This window comes from Haliotis asinina, chromosome 14 (genome assembly GCF_037392515.1).
Source record: "Haliotis asinina isolate JCU_RB_2024 chromosome 14, JCU_Hal_asi_v2, whole genome shotgun sequence".
NCBI classification, from domain to species: domain Eukaryota; kingdom Metazoa; phylum Mollusca; class Gastropoda; order Lepetellida; family Haliotidae; genus Haliotis; species Haliotis asinina.
In genome coordinates, this window is record NC_090293.1 from 19,606,406 (window position 1) to 19,629,891 (window position 23,486).

General features: G+C 39.9%; 2 protein-coding genes across 2 annotated transcripts; both read right to left on the reverse strand.

Annotated features, from left to right (window-relative positions):
* Positions 1–224: 224 nt before the first annotated feature.
* LOC137260691 (uncharacterized) lies at positions 225–5,677 on the reverse strand. Its single transcript, XM_067798283.1, has 6 exons — positions 5,674–5,677; positions 4,755–4,986; positions 2,804–3,018; positions 2,199–2,274; positions 1,383–1,575; positions 225–326 (listed from the first exon to the last, which is right to left on the reverse strand). Exons 1-6 carry the CDS (start codon positions 5,675–5,677, stop codon positions 225–227), a joined length of 822 nt encoding a protein of 273 aa, XP_067654384.1.
* A 3,824-nt stretch (positions 5,678–9,501) lies between these two features.
* On the reverse strand, positions 9,502–17,827 carry LOC137261549 (arylsulfatase B-like). The gene is made up of 14 exons (XM_067799312.1): positions 17,716–17,827; positions 16,044–16,155; positions 15,546–15,597; positions 15,230–15,333; positions 14,529–14,635; positions 14,021–14,085; positions 13,604–13,705; positions 13,126–13,189; positions 12,533–12,630; positions 11,428–11,564; positions 10,963–11,021; positions 10,486–10,609; positions 9,894–10,039; positions 9,502–9,749 (listed from the first exon to the last, which is right to left on the reverse strand). The coding sequence occupies exons 1-14, from the start codon at positions 17,807–17,809 to the stop codon at positions 9,577–9,579; spliced, it is 1,437 nt and encodes a 478-aa protein (XP_067655413.1). The 5' UTR covers positions 17,810–17,827; the 3' UTR covers positions 9,502–9,576.
* Positions 17,828–23,486: the final 5,659 nt, after the last annotated feature.

The following is a 23,486-nucleotide window of genomic DNA, read 5'->3' on the forward strand; positions in this document are numbered from 1 at the left end:
TGATGGGGTTGTTACAAACAATAATGGCCCAGCAAACAGTAGTCAAAAAGTGCTATTGTGATGTGATAAATTGAAACAGAAAAAGAGTAAGTCAATATGCCTGTTTTAATACACTTCAGCAACATAATGTAGTGACGTCAAACACAGCATGAGAAGATATTTCTCTGATTGTCATCAAAATATGTACAAATGTACAAAATGTGACCACTGCAGCAATTAGTTGGTCATCTGGTTAGTCTCTTCAAGGTAGAACTAATGGTCTTCTGCAAGAACGTCTTGTGATGTCCACAAATATGGCCCATCGTTGCTACTTGCAGAGGAGTCCACTGAAAAACAGAAGAAAAAGTGTCATCAATAGAACCTGTTATGGACCTTCATTTACATCAAAGTCAACAATGTTCCAGGGGAAGACAGATGTTGTGGGTTTAGGCCACTGTCAGCAGTCTTCCAGCTAAACACAGTTGACTACAAACCAGTATTTGCCACTGTTATGGCAATGTCCCCCTTTGCTAAAGGACAATGAAATATTTACATTTCATCTTTGGTCATATAGCATATTATCTTGTATATGATACGGTCATATTCTATCCACTGTCACAATTAGTGTGCACAATCATTGTAGCATAATACCCACTGTCACCATTAGTGTGTATGATCATGGAAGTATTCTTGTCAACTCTCACTATCACTCTACGTGTTCATGATAGTGAGTGAGTTTCGATTTACGCCACACTCAGCAATATTCCATCTATATGGTGACGGTGAATAATCGAGTCTGGACCAGACAATACAGTGATCAACAGCATGAGCATCAGTCTGTGCAATTCGGAACCGATCACGTTTGTCAACCAAGTCAGCGAGCCTGACCACCCGATCCCATTAGCTGCCTCTTACGACAAGCATAGTCACCTTTTATGTCAAGTATGGGTTGTTGAAGGCCTATTCTAGCCCGGACCGTCATGGGTCTGTTCATGATAGTATTCTATGAACTGTCATTATTACAGAGCATAATCAGGGTAGAATTCTATCTGCTGTCACTATTACTGTCCATGATCATGACAGTATTTCCCAAAGTGACAGCATCAAAGAACAAGCTTGACATGTAATGTTTCATGGGCTATCACATGAACAAGGGTTTGAAAAGTGTTCAAGTCATGGTGACCTTGAAAATAAGATAAAGGCAACCCAAATTGACTGGTGTTTGTGTAACCCCCAAATGTAGACTGTTTCGAAATTTCATGATATTGGGTACAACAGTTCATCAGACATCTCCTTAACAAAGAGTTTTATATACATATATATTACTAGTTTTTACTAACAGAAGACACTGAGCTTAACTCTTCATTGAAAGTTTTTGATGTGAAAATAACATTCATATTCACCTGTTTGCCATACTTGTTAACGAAGCTCAGTAGCAGTTTCCCAAACTTGAGATTGCTATGAAACTGGTCTGCAGACTGAGACAAGCAATCCAAGATGACTGTTGAATCCTCTTCATCAGGCTTGGTGTCCATAGCAACATGAAGAAGGGTAATTGCAGGCTCAGTCAATGCCTCAGTCTGTCTGACAAATGTCCTGCAAGTCAAAATTTACATATATTTTCTTCTGTTGTAATCTGTAAGTGCTTCCATAACTGAAATCGACCCACATCACTCACTGACATACAAACATTTTATCAAAGGTCTTTATATAGAGACTCTCATCAAAATGTCTTCTGATATCAAATATACCAACATAAGGTGATCAAGTTACAAACAGGCTTGCCAAGAATATTTTTACTTAAATAAACAAGTGTTGATATATTCGATATCAGGAGACATGGCGGTGAGATTTTATTTATCATCCCAAATCATTCATCAGTTATCACAAAAAGAATGAATGTATCTGCCCACATAAGCCATTGGGCTTTTTGAACGGTGATGCCTGTGAGGTCAAAGCATTGTGATGTCATTAACTTTGTGACATCATAACACTGCCAGCTGTGCATGTTATCTCAGTGATAGAGGTCATTAACTGACGGTGTAACAGAATTATGAATTATGAAAATTCAATTCATGAGATATCTACAATGTTGATATCACTTGATCTCACACAAACAATCTACTGAGGGAATCGGTTTTAGAAGATAGATGTTCTTTCAATCTGCTGATGGGAATATAAGATTAAGTTTGTTAAGCACTGTTTGAAAAGAGCATTACCTGAGCAGATACGCATGGTGACTTGGCAACAAAGAGTCTTTACACAGACGACACAGAATCTCACTCTGGGCAGCACCTGGAACGGAGGGCATGATTATTAGAAAAGAGACTCCAGGAGAGAGAACAAACCAAAAGTAACACAGACCCAGTGGACACAACACTTTGGACTATTAGAAGCATACTTTTCATTAAATATTTCAGTGGAACCTGGTTGAGCTTGGCTGGTGAGGGACAGGTTGAAGACTGACTGACTGAATACTCTCTATTTCCCCTATAACGTTTCCTTGGATCGATGTTACGCACATCACAGTATTCAGCATGTCGTGTGGATCCTAACACCACCATAAACTCCAATTACAGATCATAAAAGTGATACTTTTTCCATTAATTTAATTTCAAGATGACATAAATGACATAAGTCGAAAATAATAGTAACATTCTCCAAGTAAAGCATGCAACACCAACAAATACAGAAATTTGAAATTTGAGTTGAAGTCAAAGTTCAAGATTAGCCAGACACGATCAGAGATTGTCCTGAGATTGATATTCAAAGGAACATTGTATCAGAGTAAGAGATCAGATTTTCAAGACATAGCAAAAGTTACCTTCTTCTCCAAGATGATTCACAGTGTGTAAAAGACCAACATGCTCAGCCAGCAGCTGCCACAACAGTGTTGTCCAGGACATGGTGGTGTCATGAGCTTTCATCTCCAGGACAAATTGTCTGAGAACCTCCATCTTGATGTCAGCTCGATGCTGGTAGATGACAGCCAGAATGTTCCTTTGAAGATCAGCGGGGAGACTACTGTACACAGAACTTCTGAAAATTTTAGAACAATCAAATCACTTCTTGTAGTCACTGTGCACTGTGAGCAACAATCGCTTGTTTGGAGACTGTGAGCCGTATGAGATGACTTACGTAAACACATTGAGTTTTTTAGCATCATCATGGGCAAGATAGCAGACTGATCGACAAGCAGAGTGAGTGAGTGAGTATTTAACATCACATCGGCAATATTTCAGCCATATCGTGACGAGAACATTTAACACTGAAAAGGGCTATATGTATATTGTAAAACCTGTCGACGAAGGACAGTAAAACAACTAGAATATCACAAGTTGTGATTTAAACTAGCGTGGAAAGTTAAAAATGATATCACTATTCGGACAATACAAGATAAAAATGGGCTATAGATTGCCAACAACTGAAGGTAGATCACCATACTAGGGACCATGGGGACTTACAGTACCTTGGCTTCCTGCATGGACCCTACACCATCCCTTCAGATGTTAGCAATTTAGTTACATCTGGCCACAAATAAAAAAACACATATACTACGATTAAAAACAGTGGAAAGTCTAAAAGTACATGATAATGTTTTGGGACTTACGTATCCTCTCAGGATGACAATAATTTTACGGTACTTCAACCCCCTTTGAGGGTACAGCCACTAACAATTCAAGTTACTAATCTAAACTACCATTAATTAAAATGTAACTATCTACTGAACATATTAATCAAAATTCAACCAAAAAGTCAATTCTTTTTTTTAAAAAAAACAATAATTAAATGAGAACTAACGACAAGCATAGTGAGCTGGAATGTTTGGTTTGTCCTGGAGATATGTTTTTGATATTGAGAAGTTTTGCATGTGATCATTCACATAGGTTATTGATAAGTTTCTTTTGGTATCTGATATAGTTTTACTCTGTCAAATATGTTCATCACCACTGATCAGACCTGTTTAACCATCATTCTGCTGAAAATTTAGATCTGCCTAGGTGCGTCCCTGAATGTGTGCCATGTCAAATAAACTCACTACAAGGATAGGCTCTTACATGTAATAACACATGACGTAGTGCAGAATTTGTGTCTGTGTGAGATCTGATTTTCCTTGCCACACTCCAGCTATGTGATGGTGTTCTGTAAGTACTCGATACTGGACCAGACAACCCAGTGGTGGACATCAGCTGAGATATCTGCATTTAATCAATGCTCAAGCACTAATGAGCAATGGTGAAATTCTTCTTGTGTATATATTGTAATACGTATACACAGCTCATCTAGAACACTGGGATGAGATATTTGTTTTTCTAATTTGAATAAATACACTTGTGCTTCTTCCACAAAGCAATCTCAGCACAATGACGATCATAAGCCCATGTTAAATATGGGATTTATGATTACCTCAGCTCTAATATCAGTGAAGACATGGGGTTGAATGGTTTGTTGACTACTTTGAGCATTAGATGGTCTTTTTATGCAATAGCGTAACATTTCTAACCATGACACTTCACAACTTTGACATAACATTTGACAATGTCAGGACATAATGGGGTGAATTATTGATTATCAATGAGAGCAGCAACAGATCTTGGTAGCAAGGGGAGAGAACTCACTGAGATACTCCACAGCACCTCATTTGTAACATGCCTTCCTCATAAAAGACAACTGAGCTGTTTGCTGTTATGAAAGTATGATCTTGGACAGGGGACCAGAGATTACATGCTGTTGTTATACTGATCAATACAGGTAACAACAAAACAGTAACTTACAGCACAAGTTTCTCACAGCCTCTGGAGACAACCTGATACGATAGAAATTCCAGGAGAACTTGCCACTGTGCTGCAATGTGATCTCCATAGAATGTTGACATGTTCTCCCTAAGCCATAACTCAGCTTGTAGCGACTTGTCACGTTTCAGAGCTGTAAACAAACCTTCCCACTGGCAGGGGGTGGGTGGCATCAAACAGATCCCACTTCTCTGAGACGTCATTGGTTTAGAAGCTGTACGTGTAGACAGAAAGCAGTACCAGAATTAATCAACATTACAGTGCATTATCTTATGTGTAATCTGTTTGATAAATACAATATACATACTGCTTGAAAAAAATGTTTTTGGACAAAACTGAAAATAATATGTTACAGAAAAGATGTTTCATTAAGAACACAATCTTTCATAGATTTTCCTTCTGACAATTAACAGTGGGTATCTATGTCATTAATTTTCAGTGAAATGTCTCAGACAAATCATAATCCTTACATTTAATTTCCAAACTCTATTTTTATATGATGATAATTCTCAAAAAAGGGTTTGAATGAAAACTTTACTGGCTAGTGACCAGTTATGGTCCATGTACAAGGTATCGCCAACACCTGGCTGTAGCGCTTGTGAAGACAGCTTTACTTGTACTTTACTTGTACCATAGTATTTCACACATTGACACCTAAAAAAACGATGGTTACAACAGATAGAATTTCTGTGAGTATTTTACATTGCAGCCATTAAAAATTTGAATCCCTAAGAAGAAGAAACCCAAACACGTCTGGGGTATGTCATGGGATCATTAGTGTGTTGACATGAAATTTCATAAACAAAGAGAATTGAATGAAAATCATCCTGGCTGTGATGTGAATCTATGACTTGACAATTCAGTCCACAAAAAATGCACATTTTAACATGTCTGAACATACCCATAATGCCAACAGTCAATCACTGTTGATTTGACCCAAATTTCGACTCGACAGATACCATGCAGACGATACTGCCAAAATATAACTGTCAATTTTCACCTTTATCTTTTTTTTTTTTGAAAACCGTAAATGAAATATGTTTTTTTAGTTATAGTAAATGCCAAAGTGTATACCAAAAACGACTATAAAATACTTTCGAAACTGTATATTCGTGCAACGTTTCAGGTATGCCTCTGGCAGAATTTTCAAAAGAACAGTTTAGAGACAATTATGAAGGACAATTCTACGACACCGAACTCTGCATTATTCCAGCCTGACCGTGACGACAACCTGTCATTCGTGCGTCTCGACCGAACAGCAAATTGTTGTATGTTTCTGCACTTTACATCAAAACAAAATATCCCCGACAGGGATAGTATATAGTAGTATATAGATTTGCATAGTATATTGCATTTATTATGGCAGATTACGTGTAAAGTGTTTCTACAGTAATGCGATTGCAACGGTTGTATTTAATGGGAAACAAAATCCAACTTCCATACGTCCATTTGGCGCCAGGTCGCTCAGCCTCAGTGAAACAAGTTGGGTTTCGGACCAGCAAGAAAGCGCCGTTCTGAAAACATGAGGTATACCCATATGAATTGTCATCTTTTATCGGATTGTGCAAACTCATATGTTTGCAAGTGTGTATGTACAGTTGCGTTTTCCAGAATACTGCATTCGCATAATGTTTACAACACTACATTCCTGTTAACGGTTGAGGCATTCGCTCGTAGCACCGAAGACCCGGGTTCGACTCCCCACATGGACACATTGTATGGCTCCCATTTCTGATGTTCCCGGCTGTGATCTTGATGGAATATTTCTAAAAGCGGTGTAAAAATTAACTCACTTTATCGCATATATAAAGGATTAAAGAAATTCAAATACTACCAGGCACAAGTGAACGGCCACATCCTCGTGGTGGGTGCTGGTAACGCTATTATTACGTTTGAATTTTGAAGGAACAGATTAAATTTCACAATTTGCCTAGAGTTTTATGCCCAGAAAGCGGTGGCTCATGGGCCAGTCTTGTGGAATAATTATTTTTTTATTATTCTGCTTGAGTATATCATTCAGGTATCCTCGTGCTGCATGTCGGAAACCGACTTGCAATTAGCATTGTAATGCGATACTCCGTGGTGGGTGGGGAGCCTGGTTGAGGAATCAGAACAAACTCACTATGGACTATCAAGCCCCCACAATAAAACAAACAAACAAACAAACAAACATACAACAACAAAAAAGAAAAAAAAAACATCAAAAAACGTCAGCTCGACAACGACAATGAACAAATACGAAAGCCCAGTGGGGTCAGAATGAGTGGTTATTACCAGTTTTAATAAAGTAAATAAAAAAACCCCTCTGGGCTTTCGTACATATCTTATGGATAACAACTTCTTGAATGTATTTCTCACGGCGTTTCGAGGCTTGTTCTAGCCCCCTCATTAGGTCGATCATGCTGATGGTGGGGCTAGTACAAGCTTCGAAACGCCGTGAGAAAGAAAATTCAAGAAGTTGTGATCCATAAGATTTGTCCTTTATAACATTTCAAACGTCCATTTTCACTCTTAAAACAATCCTACTACCATATTTCAAAATTTACATGTGGTTCGTTTTCTACAATGTTCATCATACACCAATAGCTTTAAATAAACATTTCCAAATATACAGGATTTCAAAGTTTAAACCTGGGTTCTAAACGTATATCAATCCAGAGATTGCACTGCGAATATTAACACCCCCTCTTTTTTTTCCAAGGTCAAGTTCTGATTCTTGATTCTTAATTAACACCTTAATCAACACCAGATCGGAAACCCTCCTGTGTTTCTGAAACTTTTTAATTTCTCTTAGCTCCGTCCATATTATGGTCTATTACTGAGCATACCAGTATAGATTTTGGTCAAGACACTTAACAGCGATATGCCCCTGAAGTTGTCGGGGTTATTTCTATCACCGTTTTGTGTATTTGGACAACGGCTTGTCCAGCTTGTAGGAAATTCTCCCGAATCAAATGAATACCACTTCTTACTTATCTGTCCAGCCTACATTGAATTAAGACGTAAATATTTGCAAATGTAGTTCTATGATTCCCCCAATATACTAAAATTTAATTCCATGTTATCATCCAAAAAGTAGAAATGTTGACATTATCTTGAAGACTCCTAAATATCTGTTCTATGCACTTTATTAAATATATGCTGTACATGCTGATATTATCATACTGCACAGAGTGAGGTGTTTTTGTACTCGTAGGCCCGTGGACTCATAGTACTAGAAATTAAGATATTGATACAACAACCTGCATAAATGGCCTTGTTTTGTCTTTAGAGCAGACTGATGAAACATGTCCACCCTGACCGCCATGTCCTGGTATTGGTAGCAATATCTGACGTTTGTTTAACATTAATGAGTCAAGTAGGAACGCTTCGACACGTGTAATGAGATAGGAAACTTGTTAGTGATTGCGGGTAAATATACAACAATTTGTTCTCAAAACATTAGCCATGGAATGTGAATGTTGCTAAATATTTTCACGTACATTCCAGACAGATAACGGAAATATGCAACGGTGACTGTGGCATAGAGTCAGATAAAATACACAGACATGTTTATCGGTACATCTGCAGTCTTTCACACGAGTAGAACAAGAACACTCACATTGTACACACAAGCTTCAGGACATAATTAATTCTGACAGACTAGAGTGGGCGTTAAAAATATGTTGATGTATGAGCTGTTTGCCGCCAAACCCCAAAAACAGTCCAGACTATGTGTGAATGACCTATGGATTGACCAGTAAACTCTATTCAGTGCCAGTCGCCGAGTGAGGGAGGGAGGTAGTCAACACTTAACGTCACATCGGCAATATCTCAGCCATATCTTGACGAGAACATTAACACTGAAATGGAATATTTGTGTATTATATAAAGCTGTCGACAAAGTATAGTGAAACAACTGGAATATCACAATTAGCATTAAAACTAGCGTGGACAGCGTTACAACTAATATCATTATAGAGGCAATACAAGATAAAAACAGGCGCCAGTCACCGAGATTGGACTTGTGAATATGCAACACAATCTCGTTCAATATCAGAAATGAGTGAGGGAGTGAGTTATAATTTACCGTCACATCGACAATATTTCAGTCATATCTTGATGCGAATGATTAATTACAAATATACATATTAATTTATGGTACATTGCGAAAACGAAGGACTGTAAACCTAGAATATGATAGAGGAGAATGTAATATCACAAATGTCACGGGGCAGACCATGCTGAAAAGTATTGTTCTAAAGCGTTCTGTCTGTGGCTTGTTGCTTAATGCAAGAACGGTCGCCATGAAGACAAGTAGCTGTCAGTATCAGTGAGATTAGATTCTTGAGTACTGAATGAATAGTCTGCAAGTCTCTTGTGTCGTGTTTTTCACGTCGGTGGGCACCGGTCAAGGGTTTCACACACTGGACATACGTGCTAAATCAAGTCCAGCCAGACAAGAATCGCATGGTGATACATTTTCATTACAGTTGTCTGAATCTTGTTCTTTGGCCAGCTGCAATCTCACTTTCGTAACATTACTCACTGTGCCAGAACCATACGGTTACTATGGTTACAACCGGAACATCCACATCTTGCACCACATAGTGCCTCTGAATCCAACACACCAACTGTATCGCTGAGACATTGCCACCTCCAACTGACACTACTTTCCATACAAACACAAAATATATTTGAAAAAACACATCGTTACCCGTTCTTTCAGTGAACTACTTTCAAAGCAACACATTTCACATACTTTGTTTATTCAAAGTAGTCAGCACAATATTGTTTAAGTTAAACTCTCACAGCGTAAAGATGATTAACACCATCCCGGGCTCCAGACATTCCCGAAGTTTTTCGGGAACGATGCAGGATCAGGGGGTGGGAAAAGGGCTGGAACCATCTGCTTCCGGTACTCATCAATCCGGGCTCTAAGTTTGTCAACCATTTCCGGCATCTTTACAGCCAGATCGTTATGCTCAGTAGGATCCTCTGAAAGTGAAGAATATTTAGTAAATGATGGATTTGTTTTGTCCAGGAATGGCCGCAGTGATTACAAATGGTTGACATAAACAAATACGTCAATCTTCCTTCCTAGATTAGATGAACTGAACATTAGTTTTGTTCTGCACGTACCACGAATGTTGTAGAGATGCACGGGGCTATCACCCTTCAAATATATCAGGTTATCAAAAACATCCCCTCGTGTCCTGTTCATATTAGGCTTGTACCAGCCGTCAGGTGCCCCAGGGTAACCCATTAGCAGCTTGTAGTCTCCAACCCTGTGAACAAACAATGTCACAGGATCACCTCCCCTTTGATATGTTCTGTTGGAAAACCCGTGAAGGTCCCGGAGTAGAATAGGCCTTCAGCAACCCATGCTTGCCATACAAGGAGACTGTGCTTGTCGCAAGAGGCGACTAACGGGATCGGGTGGTCAGGCTCGCTGACTTGGTTGACACAAGTCATCGGTTCCCAATTGTACAAATTAATACTCATGTTGTTGATCACTGGATTGTCTGGTCCAGACTCGATAATTTACAGACCGTCACCATATAGCTGGAATATTGCTGAGTGCAGCGTAAAACTAAACTCAATCACTCAATCACTCTTTTGGAAAACACTTTGTAATAACGTCCCGCGGTACATATTATTAGAAGTATTAGATCACAGTTGATAGGTACGTGTCACATTTCAGGTGTTGATAACCTTATATTCAAAGTATCACCTTATTCCAGCATGTCCTTCCGTCGCAGGTTCAAAGTCGTCAAGATTGTATATGAACTCGGTCCTTGACGACGGAAGGCCATTCCTGATTGATTCCCAGTGGCTCATGCCATCGATGAACGTATCTACAACATCATATAGATCAATGCTTGGATAAATACAGACGCAGGATCATAGGGATATTGTGGAGCCCGGTTGACATGACCATGTTGTTGGCACAGGTATTACCGCGGGAACCTAGGCTCAGGTCCCTTTGAAGCAACAATGCGTGTAGCAAGAGGCCATTAATACGATGGAGTTAAAGATGCTGTCTTGGTTCAGACTTGCTGCAGCATATATCCCAGTTGTGTAGATCGTTGCCAGGGATGTCTGTCTCTGTATTGTATAGTACAGACAGGTCGTTTACAGACCTCAGTCACATAGCTGTAATAGCGCAGAGTTAAATACACAGCAAAGAAACTAGACAGGTTTACATTACCAGGAGAGCCACCAGCTGCTGACACCAAGGTGGGTTTCCAGTCTACGGCATGCATCATTCTGTAATGACATGGATCCTGGATTAGTCGAGTGTTTGGAAATTCTTAAATCAAACATCTTAAGCTGAACGGAGCCCTCCATACTCGTATTCCTCTCAGATATATCCACCCGTGAAGGTTCGGGGTAGAATAGTCCTTCATCAACCCATGCTTGTCATAAAAGGTGACTGCTTGTCGTAAGAGGCGACTAACGGGATCAGGTGGTCACGCTCGCTGACTTGGTTGACACATGTCATCGGTTCCCAACTGCGCAGATCGATGCTCATGCTCTTGACCACTGGATTGTCTGGTCCAGACTCGATTATTTACAGACCGCCGCCATACAGCTGGAATATTGCTGAATGCGGCGTAAAATTAAACCCACTCACTCGGATATGTCCAACAGTAAATTTACGGCTTCCACCCACCCATTGTACGTTGTCTTGGTTTTCGTCAGCCCGGCGCCATACATGAAGGACGTCCCCCTCGTTCCTCCCTCCCAGATTGTGTGTTTTCCCCCTCTCAGAGGCCAGTTGTTGGCATCATTTTCTAGGGGACCACCATTCTGGAATGACATCAAAGTGCTCATACTAGATGATTAGGTGTTCTGATATTACCCTTCCACAACAGATTGAAGTGAGTAAGTGAGTTAATATTTAATGTCACATCGGCAATATTTCAGCCACATCGTGACGAGAACGTTTAACAATGAAAAGGACTATATCTATATTATAAAACCTGGTAACGAAGGACAGTAAAACAACTAGAATATCAGAACTAGCATTAAAAAAGCGTGGAAAGTTAAAACTGACATCACTATATGGACAACACAATATAAAATAGGCTATAGATCGCCAATAACAGAAGGTAGATCACTACACTAGGGACCATGGGGGCTTACAGTAACTTTGCTACCTGCATGGACCCTAGTTGGATTTACACCATCCCATCAGCCGCTGGCGATTGTAAGAAATGCTAGCCAAAATTAAAACAACATAAATACTACGCTTAAAAGTCCTAGTAAGGTTACATTGACTTTGAACGTTTTTGGGACTTACGTACTAACAGAATGAAGGGTGACTGATCTCTAAAAATAGATTTTCTGCACAATATAAATTACACAATACCTAATAGCATAGTCATTCAGGTAGCTGTATGATTGTGAATGTACTCATAGTGAGTGAGTGAGTGAGTTTAGTTTTATGCCGCACACAGCAATATTCCACCTATATGGCGGCGGTCTGTAAATAATTGAGTCTGGACCAGACAATCCAGTGATCAACAACATGAGCATCGATCTGCGCAATTGGGAACCGATGACATGTGTCAACCACGTCAGCGAGCCTGACCACCCGATCCCGTTAGTCGCCTCTTACGACAAGCATAGTCACCTTTTATGGCAAGCATGGGTTGCTGAAGGCCTATTCTACCCCGGGACCTTCACGGGCCGCATGTACTCATAAAATTGATCCATTCATGAAGGTATTTACAGATTCCGAACGTTTCTTTGTGTGAGAAGTTGACCGTACTTACATCAGTTGTAAACAGAATGAGTGTGTTTTCAAACAATCCCTTCTCCTTAAGTGCCTTTGTGACGTTCCCTACTGCGTCATCGAGGGCAGAGACCATTCCTAAAAATATTCAAAATGAACCTAAATTAGAAACAAAATCATGTGGCCATCTCTTTAAAGGGGAATATGTTTGCCTTAATTATGATCGTTAAAAATCATAAGAGCATGTGGCAAGTATTTCTGATTTATCACACATCACCAATATTTACCAATATGTTCATCTACGAGTTGATATCTATCTGTTTCTACATCATACCCGAGGCTGTGAGTGAGTGAGTTCATATTTAACTTCACATTTCAGTCATATCGTGACGACAACATTTAATACTGAAATGGAGTATGTGTACATCCGTGGTTGTCGTTATTAGTGACTCATGTGGTATTTGAAAGTGGAAGCGCACTGTCATATCCCATGCTGTCACATGGATGCCCTAATGTGACACATAATAAGGGCGCAATGCAATCAAATTACCGACCTTCCACTTTATCAATTACACGGTAGGTGCTGAATAGGTTTGTATGTATGTGTAATTACAATTTAGAACCGTGGGGCACCTGAAAATGTTCTGCGGCCATGGTTTAACACATTTGGGTACATGTTGAAGTACTTCTCGGGAACCTGTCAAAAAGAAATTTCAATTGAATATATGAATTTTGGGAATATCAGCGTCTAAGAATAAGAACTTTCTTGATTATCAAGGCAACATGTAATAGCTTTTGTAGTAAATTCAATGAAAACATAAACATCACACTAGTTAGATATTTACTGAAATTGGTAAACATACTGAACTGATTACACTTGTCCAACTCCTATGGCTACTAATCTCAACATACACTTCTGACCACAACTATATTTCTCCGTCTGTTGATCAAAGCGTTTTCTCGGTAGCGATATTAAATATTGCTTTTGTGTTATCAAAATATAAAATCTGTACCCAAAAGAATTAAAATGAAATGAATGTAAACAAGAACACAAGAAGGTCTGGAGCTGCACGTCTGTAAGGTTATGGAACTAGCTGACAGACTTACTTACCTCGATTGGAGCATGAACACTCTGATAAGGCAGATACATAAACAAAGGCTGGGAGACGTTGTGTTGGTTTATGACGTCAACAGCTTTGCGGGTGAACGTGTACTGAACAGAGAAACATAATGAATATACCCCACATAGCGTGACGCCCACCTCCTTCCCAAACGGCAGTATCTCAAACATGCAAAGCCACACTTAACATTACGCACCAGTTTTGAGTCTTGTCGTGTCGTTTTGCACTTAGCAGCACAAAATGTTGTTCCTGAATTTCTGAGTTAAATAACAAAACTAAAATTGGACATTGCAGAAGTTCTGCATCAGCACGGGTATGCAATCAGTGTAGGTGCATTACAACCAGAAAACACTGTAATCTTTGCTGAATAGAAGCATGTTTACCTATAACCTATGACAGTTACTCACAGCTGAGTACTCTCCAGTGTAATTCCGAGCGGGTAGTTCGTTATCGCGGAAGTCTAAACTGGCACCTGGAAATACATTAACGAACCCTGTTGCTCATAACATGTCCATACATTACTCACATGCACTTTTTCTAGTGCCTTATCACTGGGAGTAATAAAGAAGTTGTTATCCATAAAAAAGCTTACTTTTTTATTACCACCAAGAACATTTAAGTTCCACTTGACCGCTGTTTATGTTCCTGACCGTATCTGAATGGGTTCAATCATTGTGATCCTGGTTTGAACATTTCCTTGAATTCAGTCGTCAGCCATGCATGTATCACTGGATTTATGCTCTGCCAGTTAAATAGTTTGGTGCGAATATCTAAATCATGGTATGTGATATGTGGTTTCATTATTATCAATCTTTATTCTGTACAGTGATGAACTAGTGTCTACAATGCGAAACGGAAATGGTTCGAACATAGTGGATACTTTGAGTGTTTTGATGCAAGTTACTGTGTACTCACCGACGCTATGATTGAAGTAGTCCTCCTCTGCACCGTAGTAGCCAAAGAACGAATCAAAGCCTCGGTAGGTTGGTGTGCACTCCCACTTGCAGAACCCCAGATGCCACCTGGAACACATCATCACAACGGTGTGGGTGTGGGTGTGGGTGTGGGTGTGGGTGTGGGTGTGGGTGTGGGTGTGGGTGTGGGTGTGGGTGTGGGTGTGGGTGGGGGTGTGGGTGTGGGTGTGGGTGTGGGTGGGGGTGTGGGTGTGGGTGTGGGTGTGGGTGTGGGTGGGGGTGTGGGTGGGGGTGTGGGTGTGGGTGTGGGTGTGGGTGTGGGTATTACGTTGGGTAGAAAGAAGAAACTACTTTTGATATGGTGTTCGACGTGAGACAACATCTCTCAGTTCTGCAGACTTGAGTCAAACTGCTATGTCTTGAAGACCTATCTCTTCATCCATTAACACTGTTTAGTTTATTTAAAACATTGTGCAGCAAACACATATTGTAAAGTAGATACTTTTTCAAGTGGATGAAAAGAATGCATTCATACATGTCATTCTGTACCTCTAAAGTATCAGAGATTCAGCTCTTCCACTAACATGAATGTTTAATTTCTCCGTATGGTTTTCAGACAGCCTTCATTTAACAATCAACAATCAGACGGAAATAACGCACTCTACAGAAGCTGTTGTAGTCTTGTGCTTTTGCTGGACATACTTGCCGACCATGTGAGTAGCGTATCCGAGTTTCTTCAACTCTTGCGGCAGGAAGGTGTAGTTCAGCGGCACACATGCAGGTTGAGCTCTGCCAAGGACTTTGTGCTAGGAAGTAAAATATCATCCTAGTACATCTACATACATCACAACAAGTTTAAGATAAGACGACACGTCCCATCAGTGTAATTACAGCCTAAACAGATCGTGCCATGTTTGATCACACTTCAAAGTCACAAAACCATTTTGTTGCATCGTTAATGTTAGATATTAATGCACACCCTGATTAATTTATAAGAAAGAAACTTTCAGTTACTCACCTGCATGCCCACCCTGAATGGAAACATTCCACTCATGAAAGCCGTGCGAGAACTGTAAATCATACAAGGATCCTGAGGATGATGGGGCTACATAAAACATTGCACACTTACTTACTTACATCGCAGACATGATCATATTAATTTGTTGCTGTGGGGTAGCCTAGTGGTTAAAGTGTTCGCTCGTCAAGCCGAAGACCCGGGTTCGATTCCTCACATGGGCACAATGTGTGAGGCCCATTTTCCGGTGTCCCCCGCCGTGATATCGCTGGAATATTGCTAAAAGCGGCGTAAAACTAAACTCACTCACTCGCTCATATTAATTTCGTCTTGAATAGCCTTCTTTTATGACAGTTGTAGTTTTCAAGATTCAAGTTGATGATTCCACACAATTGACACAAACGCTTTTGATGTTGTTATGCGTACATGTGGAACTTGAAGTGTTTAATGTGTTTGTATAACATATGTGTTTAAGCGATATGAGAATCAACTGATATTTACGGGCTGCAATACGGCTGGACATAGGCGCTCTCAAAGATGATCCCTTCTGCAGCCAGTTTGTCAATGTTAGGAGTCTTCATGTTTGGGTTTCGGAAACCAACATCATTCCATCCTTATTGTAAATAAAGGTGAGATGATATTATTTGGATATAAATGCATCATTGAACCATTCGTGAAAAACAAATAAAATATTCTTTGCATAAAACTGCATTTGCCGAACTGAAAATACCAGTCTTGGAACCACGTACACATAAAACTCTACATCACCTACCATTGAAAACCCAAACTGTCTGCCAAATACCTCTTCGTTCGATTCTCAAGCTAAAGCTCTTCTGTCCGCAATGATTACGTAAACTGCTTGAATATATTTACAGTGAGACAAAAATACATACGCATAAGAAACAAGTATTTAATCCAAACAGGAAACAAACTCGGAACCCTAAATTGATATGAGTGTTTGGCATATAGTGAAGCCAATTGTTGTTGCGTCTTGGAAGGCCCGAGTAAAAACACATCAATTGAAAGAATCACCAATCACCAGTCTATCAGTCCTTGTTAATAATGCCGCGTTTAACCCAAATTGAAAGAAACCGGGCACTAGGACGTTTGGAAGCTGGAGTGAGTGAGTGAGTGAGTTAAAATTTATCGTCACATCGGCAGTATTTCAGTCATATCGTGACGAGAACGATTTATTATAAAAATACATAGTAATTAATGGCACACATTTAAAACTGTCACCGAAGGACAGTAAAACTAACTAGGATATCACAGAGAGGAATATAAAACTAGTAAGTAGAACTATTGGAAGCTGGAGTGTCTGTCCAAAATGTTGCCCGGTATTTCAACGTAAACATAACCACGATTTACCGTTCAAACCACCCATCGACAAGATCGGCAAATTTTCGGTCAACACCAGCAAGATCCGTTTTCGTCAACCTCTTTACCTTTCGAAACTTGGAAATGTCATGAGTCTTGGTAGCCAATAAATATCTTCACTCATTTCTGTGATTATCTGACCCTGTTTGTATTTGTTGTAGTTCATATTGAAAATTACGCGCATTGTATATTGGAAATATACTTGTAGTATACATATATGCTTGACTTGCGTTATTTTTGCTTGTGAGTATACATTTATGTCATGGATATACTAATGAAGATCATTGTGTTATCAGCATCATGTTATGTGAGTGAGTTTAGTTTTACGCCGCACATAGCAATATTCCACCTATATAGCGGCGGTCTGTAAAAAATCGAGTCTGGGCCAGATAATCCAATGATCAACAGCATAGCCATCGATCTGCTCAATTGGGAACCGATGACATGTGTCAACCAAGTCAGCGATCCTGGCCACCCGATCCCGTAAGTGGCCTCTTACGACAACCATAGTCGCCTTTCTTGGCAAGCATGGGTTGCTGAAGGCCTATTCTAGCCCGGACCTTCACGGGCCATCGTGTTAACTTATGCAATTGCCTAGAAACGTCTTCGTGTATTACTCAAACAAATATTAGTCAAATATTTCCATTTTGGATATGTGTCACGTTACGGGAACGGGAATTGATGCATAAAGGTATGTTGCCTCCGACCTAGCAAAATGCCCTTTTTAATAACCAATAACGTGTAATCAAATTAAAATGTAATGGACATCACATCTTGTGAACACAACTTAACTCACCTAAATCATCTGCAACTATGAAGACAATGTTGGGGCGTTCCGTTGCCCCACAGGACACAAGAATGGAGAGAAACACATAGATGTACTTCGTCATTTCAATGTTTGTATCAAAGTGATTACACAGCATAGACATTTGTCATATTTACCAGGTGGCATTCATTCGCTTATCAGCTAGATAAGTACGTGGTATGTGGGACTCGGGTCCGGATTAGAACAGGTCTTCAGCAAGTCATCCTTGCCTCAAAAGGCGACTATGCTTTTTGTAAACTTAAGAGTCGACTTACAGGATCGGCTGGTCCGGCTAGCTGACTTGGTTGACACGTGTCATCGGTTCCCAAATGCGCAGATCGATGCTCATGCTGATGGTCACTGGATTGTCTGGTCCAGACTCGATTATTTACAGGTAGCTGGAATATTGCTGAATGCGGCGTAAAACTCACTGACCCCGATATACTGTTCGAAATATATTGTATTTTTAAAAAATATCACATATACGCATTGTGGTAAAAAGACGTCTGAAGTGTTGGGAATTTGGAGAATTCACAAATAAAATAAATGTTATAATAAACGAAAGGAGGGTAACTGTTGCATGTGTCTGTTACAGTGGGCTTATTCACTCACTTAGAGGCTACTTTGGTGGATCGGAGGATCGGGTGGTCAGGCTAGCCGACTTGGTTGACACGCCATCGGTTCCCACTCGCGCAGATCGATGCTCATGCTGTTGATCACTGAATGGTCTGGTCCAGACTTGATTCTATACAGACCGCCTGAATTTAGCCGGAATATTTCGGAGAGCTCCGTAAAACAAAACTCAGTCATGTGCTATTTGGACATTATTGTGAGGTTGTAGCTGAAGGCAACTCGTGAATACAAAAAATGCAACCGGGGCATACAGACACTGATTACATCATTTTATCACATATTTTTCTTGGTCCACATATTTTTCCATTGTCTATAATCTGTTACGAGGTCATTTCAGTATAGAGGTTATGATATCACGCCACATATTTTCAAAATACATTTTTAACCTGTTTTCAATATACACGTGTTACCATTATGTGTTTCATTATTCAAGGTGAAGAGATTATTCTGCTTACTATAAAAAGACGAGAAAGCATTTTTTTGCGCTGAATTGACACCAAACTGGATCTATGTCAACGTTCAAGAATGTCATAGTATACAGTATAAATTAATTGTAAATACAATGTGTTTGTGTAAGATCGTTGTATTGCTGTTTATTTTCACACCCTTGAACTAATCTGCGACTGATTAAACGTTATAACCATTGGAACTCTACTTGGCCTGAGACCCGTGAAGATCCGGGCTAGAATAAGCCATCAGGAGCCCATGCTTGCCATAACAGGCGACTATGTTTGTCGTAAGAGGTGATCAGCCTCGCGACTTGGTTGACATATATCATCGGTTCAAAATTGCGCAGATCGATGCTCATGTTGTTGATCACTGGATTGTCTGGCCCACACTCGGTTATTTATATACCGCCGCCATATACAAAATGTAGCTGGAATATTGCTATGTGCAGCGTAAGACTAAACTCACTCACTCCTTTGCCTGAATGTAATACATTATTAATGTTTGTGACAAATATTTCTTCTATTTAAACATTTCTCGTCACGTGTGTCTGAAATATTGTTGATGTGACGTTCACTGACTCAATTCTTGCAAAACACTATCAGACTACATCAATCATGGCTCATGTTCTTGCGTTACAAATCATTCATTTTCTCCCCCAGGTAATAAAGCGACTGGAGGCGCTAGTATACCAGTTAGAAATGATATCATTCATAGTGGTGTTCAATTGAATACTACTCTTTAAGCGGTTGCTATTTGTCTGACAATGCACGTTATATTTACCTGGTGCTCTTTATACATTCCACCTTCTTCTGTTCTTAGACAATGTGATCTTCAGAATCTGTATGATCAGTTACCAAAGCCATGCATCATCATGGGCGATTATAAACGGACACAATCCTCTGTGTGGAAGTACACGTTTCAACAATAAAGGCAAAGTTATTGAAGGTTTTGTTTCTGAAGGTTTTGTTTATGTATTTGTAATGATGATTCAAACACTTATTCACATCCTGCTACAAGAACTTATTCTACTCGATCTATCCCTTGTCGATTCAAATGTCTATTATGAATTCGAGTGGTCTGTTCATGATGACGTTTGTGGAAGTGATCACTTCCCAACTGTCTTAAAGGTCACATGCAACAAAAAAATCAAACATAATTAAAACACATTCATCCCTTATTCATGACATATAATATTCATTGCTGCTTTTAAAAAAAACAAATAAACAAAATTATAAGCGTACAATCGCGATTCATAGCGGGTGGATATGCACTCAAGTGTAACGACGGCTTCCGATTGGCTGTTTCATTTGCTGATATGCTGAGGGTTCATTGTGTGTACAGAGAGATGATCTGTTTGATGGGCCTTTTAGAAGTATAGCCAGTCACAAGAAAGTAAGATTCTCTATGGATAACAACTTCTTTTTTTGTACTTGATGCGTCGTTGCTGTATGGATTCATAGACTGTTGTCTAACAAAATCACATACGCTAAAAGAAGTCGTTATCCATGAAGAATGTATATAGAGATGTTGGGTTTTGAAAATACATGTTTGCGTTCGATCCAATCAAAAATCATGTCAGTGAAGACGGTAAACTACTGCGTGGCTGGAATCTGTCCAAGTACAAAGCAGGACTTGAAACTGACAAGAATTTGCATCAGTTTCCGTCAGATCCAGTCATCCGAAAAAAATGAATGTAGTTTGTTTGCAACCCACAGACAAAAACATGTCATGTGTATCACAGGTGCCAAATTACATGAAGTGGCAGAGACGGGACTCGGGTGCACGAGTCATAAATCAACTTATTTTCTTTATGCCGTTTAGTCTGATATGTTTTAAGTTCAAATTGGTCAATGATTGAAGTTGTGTACTGCATGTTGTCTTTAGCAGACAGGCAGGCAGACATATAGGTGTTAATAAACCAGACACTGAGCTTTCTCTGTGACAGAGACTGCTTACCACAATCAACAAGTTTTTTACGTAACGAATAGATTATTTAATTGTTTGTGACTACTGCTCAGGACCTCAGACGCTGGGCATGCATACTGTTTCAAGCTCCGCGAACCTATTCACTGCTCATGCGTTATGGACGCAGCGCAGCAAAGCTGTTGAAACCAGTCTCCCCCCACCCCACCCCCCACCCCAGCGCTGGGGGGAATTTAGTGAAACGTTTGAACTCCGATTTCGCATGCTCTTTTTTCATCGCGTTTTCTTCAACTTTATAGGTTGAAGTGGCATTTTTTATGATTTGTTTCCGTAAGTGCATACCGAAAGGTACCAGAATCTACAAAGTTGTGTTTTACGTTGCATGTGGGCCAATAGCACATGGAGGTGACAAAACCACTGGTTGACTTTGATGGTTTGAGGTTTTTCTGTGTCATTCAATTTGCTCTATATGTCTTCTGATTTGGAAAAAAATGTGGAACATTTCCTTTAATTTAGTTTTGATATTTTTCATGAAATTTTTCAAACTGACCAACATTTTGCCACATAATTCTTGAGAATCTTCATTCTGTGAGGACAGGAGTTTGGCAACATCCTCAAGAGCGCACAGCTGGTTAATTTGTGTTGTTGTGTCACCACATACAGTTTCTACCATGCATATGGCCACGCTGGGCAGGGAAGTAGTAGACACTTGATACTCATAGAAATGACGCAGCGACATGGAGACAACTATTTGGATGATCCAGCAACACATCAGCAACATGCATTTTTCAAAAGTTTGCTTCTTCACGAATATTGAAAATTGTTGGATGACCAGGCCTCGTTCTTTTAAATGTATCAGCCATGAGGTGTGAGCAGACACCATTTGCTCCAAGGCGCATGGTAGCTGCTCTTAACTGATCAAAGTAGATCATATCGTCATTGAGGAAACTTAGATCTCCCTGAGGGCACCATCCACTTCGTTCATGAGCTGAGTGATTGTTTTTTCTTGTTGTTTCATTCTTATTTCCAAAATTTGTTTGCTCTATTGTGCTGAGTTAACTTTATGGCTAAGATTTCATAATTGTTTCATTTTCATACGCACAGCTGTGTTCCAATTCTTTTTACTTTTCACAGTCGATTTCATCCTTTAAAGATCTTTGTTTTTCAGAAATGACCTTTTGTAAGTGAAGTAGCAGCTGATTATTTTCTTCCTTCCTTTTTCAATGTTCTTTAGAGGGTTTGGGGATTCCATGACATTGCTGGTTAGGTAACTGGGAATTATTTTTAAGGGTGGTAATTGTTGAGGATTGTTGAAAGTTTTCTTCCATGATTTCATTGGCCCATGATAAAATAGCATCCAAGTCAAGTTGAAGTTGAATGGATTCTTGTTTGAACTGTTTAATTTCAGCAGTGAGACATTTATTATTTTATTGAAGTTCTGTTCCTGACGAACAATGACGTGTTTGTAACGGCTACGGCGCAGCTGACAATGCAGCGGGTGCATTTTTGAATGAATGAATGTCGTGTTTATGATTTCTGATTTTTTTCAGTTATCATTTTGTGAACATGACTGAGATGACATAAGCAGAGTTATGACATTTCATTTCCCTCGGGTCGATAAAGGTTATATGTTGATGGTTGATTAATAGGTGCACATTCGTTCCACATGCTCAATGTGTATTCTTCTCATGCGACCCGTGATGACACGCCATTATATACCCCAGCAAAGTGATACCGGGCAGACCATTTCCGTTTGTTTTTATTGCTTATAATTAATCAATTAATTAATTCTGCAGCTAATTGGGCATCGGCAGTATGGCGGACTCTAGTCACATCAAACGTCACGGGCGGAAAGGCCACGTTGGTACCAGTCCAATCTATGCTTGCCGTAAAAGGCGACTAACTGCATCGGTGATCAGGTCTGCTTGGTTGACACATGTCATCGTATCCCAGCAGCGTAGATCGATGCTGATGCTGTTGATCACTGGATTGTCTCTTCCAGATTCGACTCGTGAAGGTCCCGGGGTAGAACAGGCCTTCAGTAACCCATGCTTGCCAAGAAAGGCGACTCAGCTTGTCGTAAGAGGCGACTAACGGGATCGGGTGGTCAGACTCGCTGACTTGGTTGACACATGTCATCGGTTCCAAATTGTGCAGATCGATGCTCATGTTGTTGATCACTGGATTGTCTGGTCCAGACTCGATTATTTACAGACCGCCGCCATATATACACCTGGAAATTAATCAAGCAACACCCCAATTTTTTCTATTGGAGCAACTTTGAAGTGTTCTGACAATCAAAATATGCCGGGTTGATATAGTTTGACACTTTTTTATTCAACAGACGATCTCTGACAAACAACTTAAAGGGAAAAAGTATCAAGACTTTGCTTTATTGCAACGAAATCCAAATTCTTAAAACTGTCTTAAATTCATGAAAAAATGGACACAATTTACTATTCATCCACAGACGTTGTTGTCAGGTGTATTAACACAAATGTCACATGGAAAGAAAGAACAGTCATCTGAGAGTCTGCACACCGACTTTCATCAATATCTAGTGTGTCCTCCCTGCGCACGCACCACCGATTCCAGACGCCTCCTCATTCCTTGGATGAGTCTCCGGATCTGATTCTGGGGGATCCTGTTCCACTCCTCATGCAGGGCAGCCGTCAATTCGTTGAGATTATGGACTGGTGGGTCTCTCTGCCTCACACGACGGCCAATAAAGTCCCACAAATGTTCAATGGGGTTGA